The sequence below is a fragment of the Branchiostoma floridae genome, unplaced genomic scaffold (assembly GCF_000003815.2).
Source record: "Branchiostoma floridae strain S238N-H82 unplaced genomic scaffold, Bfl_VNyyK Sc7u5tJ_1594, whole genome shotgun sequence".
Taxonomy (NCBI): domain Eukaryota; kingdom Metazoa; phylum Chordata; class Leptocardii; order Amphioxiformes; family Branchiostomatidae; genus Branchiostoma; species Branchiostoma floridae.
The window spans coordinates 75,833-77,607 of NW_023365786.1; the positions used below are offsets into that span (position 1 = coordinate 75,833).

A 1,775-nucleotide genomic window follows, 5' to 3' on the forward strand; every position below is an offset into this window, starting at 1 on the left:
TTCCCCTCAGCTCTTTGTTCGTGATAGGAGACCGTGACCCGTTCATGGTGCAGGTGCCTGTGCGAGCTGTCTCACCACCTTTGTGTAACGTTTGTTGCATGATTGCAGATACCACTATGGACTGTCTGATTGGCGCAATGCCAGACGTACACTTCATATCAAACCGGTTTCAATGTGATTTGGTTCGTTCCGCAAACAGGCCCCATCAAACATCGAAGCTGGTGTGTTACGCCGAAGGGCGGTTATACCGGCTATAAAGATACAGATACAGAAACAGGCTTCAGTCGGACAGGCCCTCAAACCAGTTTGCAAACCCTAGTCTGAATGTATCATAGCATTAAACAAAGGCAACTAGACTAGCCTAAGGCTGGTACTTGTCACGGTTACTAGTACAATGGAAGCCGCTTAATTGCACACCCCATTTGCCAGTATATTTCGTGCAATTATCCGAATGGTGCAACAAAGTGAAGTTATTAAGCTGGACCGCACCACCATGGGATCTGGGGATTTTGTGCAATTAACAGACGTGTGCGATTATCCGGTGTGCAATTAACTGGCTTCTATTGTACTTCGAACTGGTTTCAATATGAATTGGTTCGTTTAGACAGGGCTCCATCAAGCAGACTTTAGTCGGATAGGCCCTCAAACCAGTTTGCAAACCCTAGTCTGAATGTATCATAGCATGAAACAAAGGCAACTAGACTAGCCTAAGGCTAGTACTTGTCACGGTTACTAGTACAGTGGAAGCCGCTTAATTGCACACCCCATTTGCCAGTATATTTCGAGCAATTATCCGAATGGTGCAACAAAGTAAAGTTATTAAGCTGGACCGCACCACCATGGGATTTAGGGATTTTGTGCAATAAACAAAAGTGTGCGATTATCCGGTGTGCAATTAACTGGCTTCTACTGTACATGGACAGGAAAAAAACATCAACAGAATTTTCTAAGCACATTGACCTTGACAGCCTAAACCTCTTTTGCCATCAAAATCACCTACAAGACACCAGTATTCTTCCTTCTCTTTTACCCATCGTGCTTAGTAGTTCGCCCGTAACACAACATGAATGCAAAGACCGCTAGACCAGCCTGAGGCTAGCACTGTTCACGGCGAATTGGGCAGGAAAAACAACGACATAACGTGAAGGTTGAGTGCATCAACATTAAAGTTTAAGCCTCCTTGGAAAATAGTCCGGATATGTAAGAAGAAGTCACCAAAACGCATGCAATCTTCCCACTCGTGTATTGCATTATATGTCTAGCAATTTGCCTAGCCTGCAGAAAAATACTTTCAAACATGCAGCCAAAGTAATGATATTATCGCTCACGGCGATACAGACAGTAGAAACAACGACATGACGTTGCCAAGGACACTGAACTCAAAAGTCTATAACGTTACTCCTTGTAAAAACAACCCTATTCAGGTGACACTTTATTGTGCGCTCAAGCGTGTCCAGGGTCAGACGTGTGCGCAGGTAGCCTGTGGGAATACAGGTGTCACGCCACATCGTACGACTACATAACGTTTGATTAACAACTGCTAACGTTATATATACAAGCCGAGGGGTCAAAAGGTAACTTATCAAGGTTGGCGTTCCATTCAAGATGGCGGCCACCATCCCTTCAAAGCTGTGTTTGCCGGCGTACAGTAGACTTCCCTTGCTTCGTGCGTGCCGGGGAAGGTGTTTCAGCGGCACAGGGGCGGTGGGTGCAGCCCGGCTGGTACAGGTGGAGGAGCCACCGCCTTACACACCTGCTCGTCTTGCGGGGAGACA

The 1,775-nt window shown here is 46.3% G+C and overlaps 1 protein-coding gene across 1 annotated transcript in view; it reads left to right on the forward strand.

The window, feature by feature from the left end:
- The first annotated feature begins 1,448 nt into the window (after positions 1–1,448).
- Positions 1,449–1,775, forward strand: part of LOC118408495 (dapdiamide synthesis protein DdaC-like) — a 9,569-nt gene continuing 9,242 nt past the window's right edge. Inside the window, exon 1 of the mRNA XM_035809309.1 lies at positions 1,449–1,775. This exon is cut by the window's right edge and continues 267 nt beyond it. Within this exon, the coding sequence (XP_035665202.1) occupies positions 1,606–1,775 (170 nt within the window). The 5' untranslated portion in view covers positions 1,449–1,605.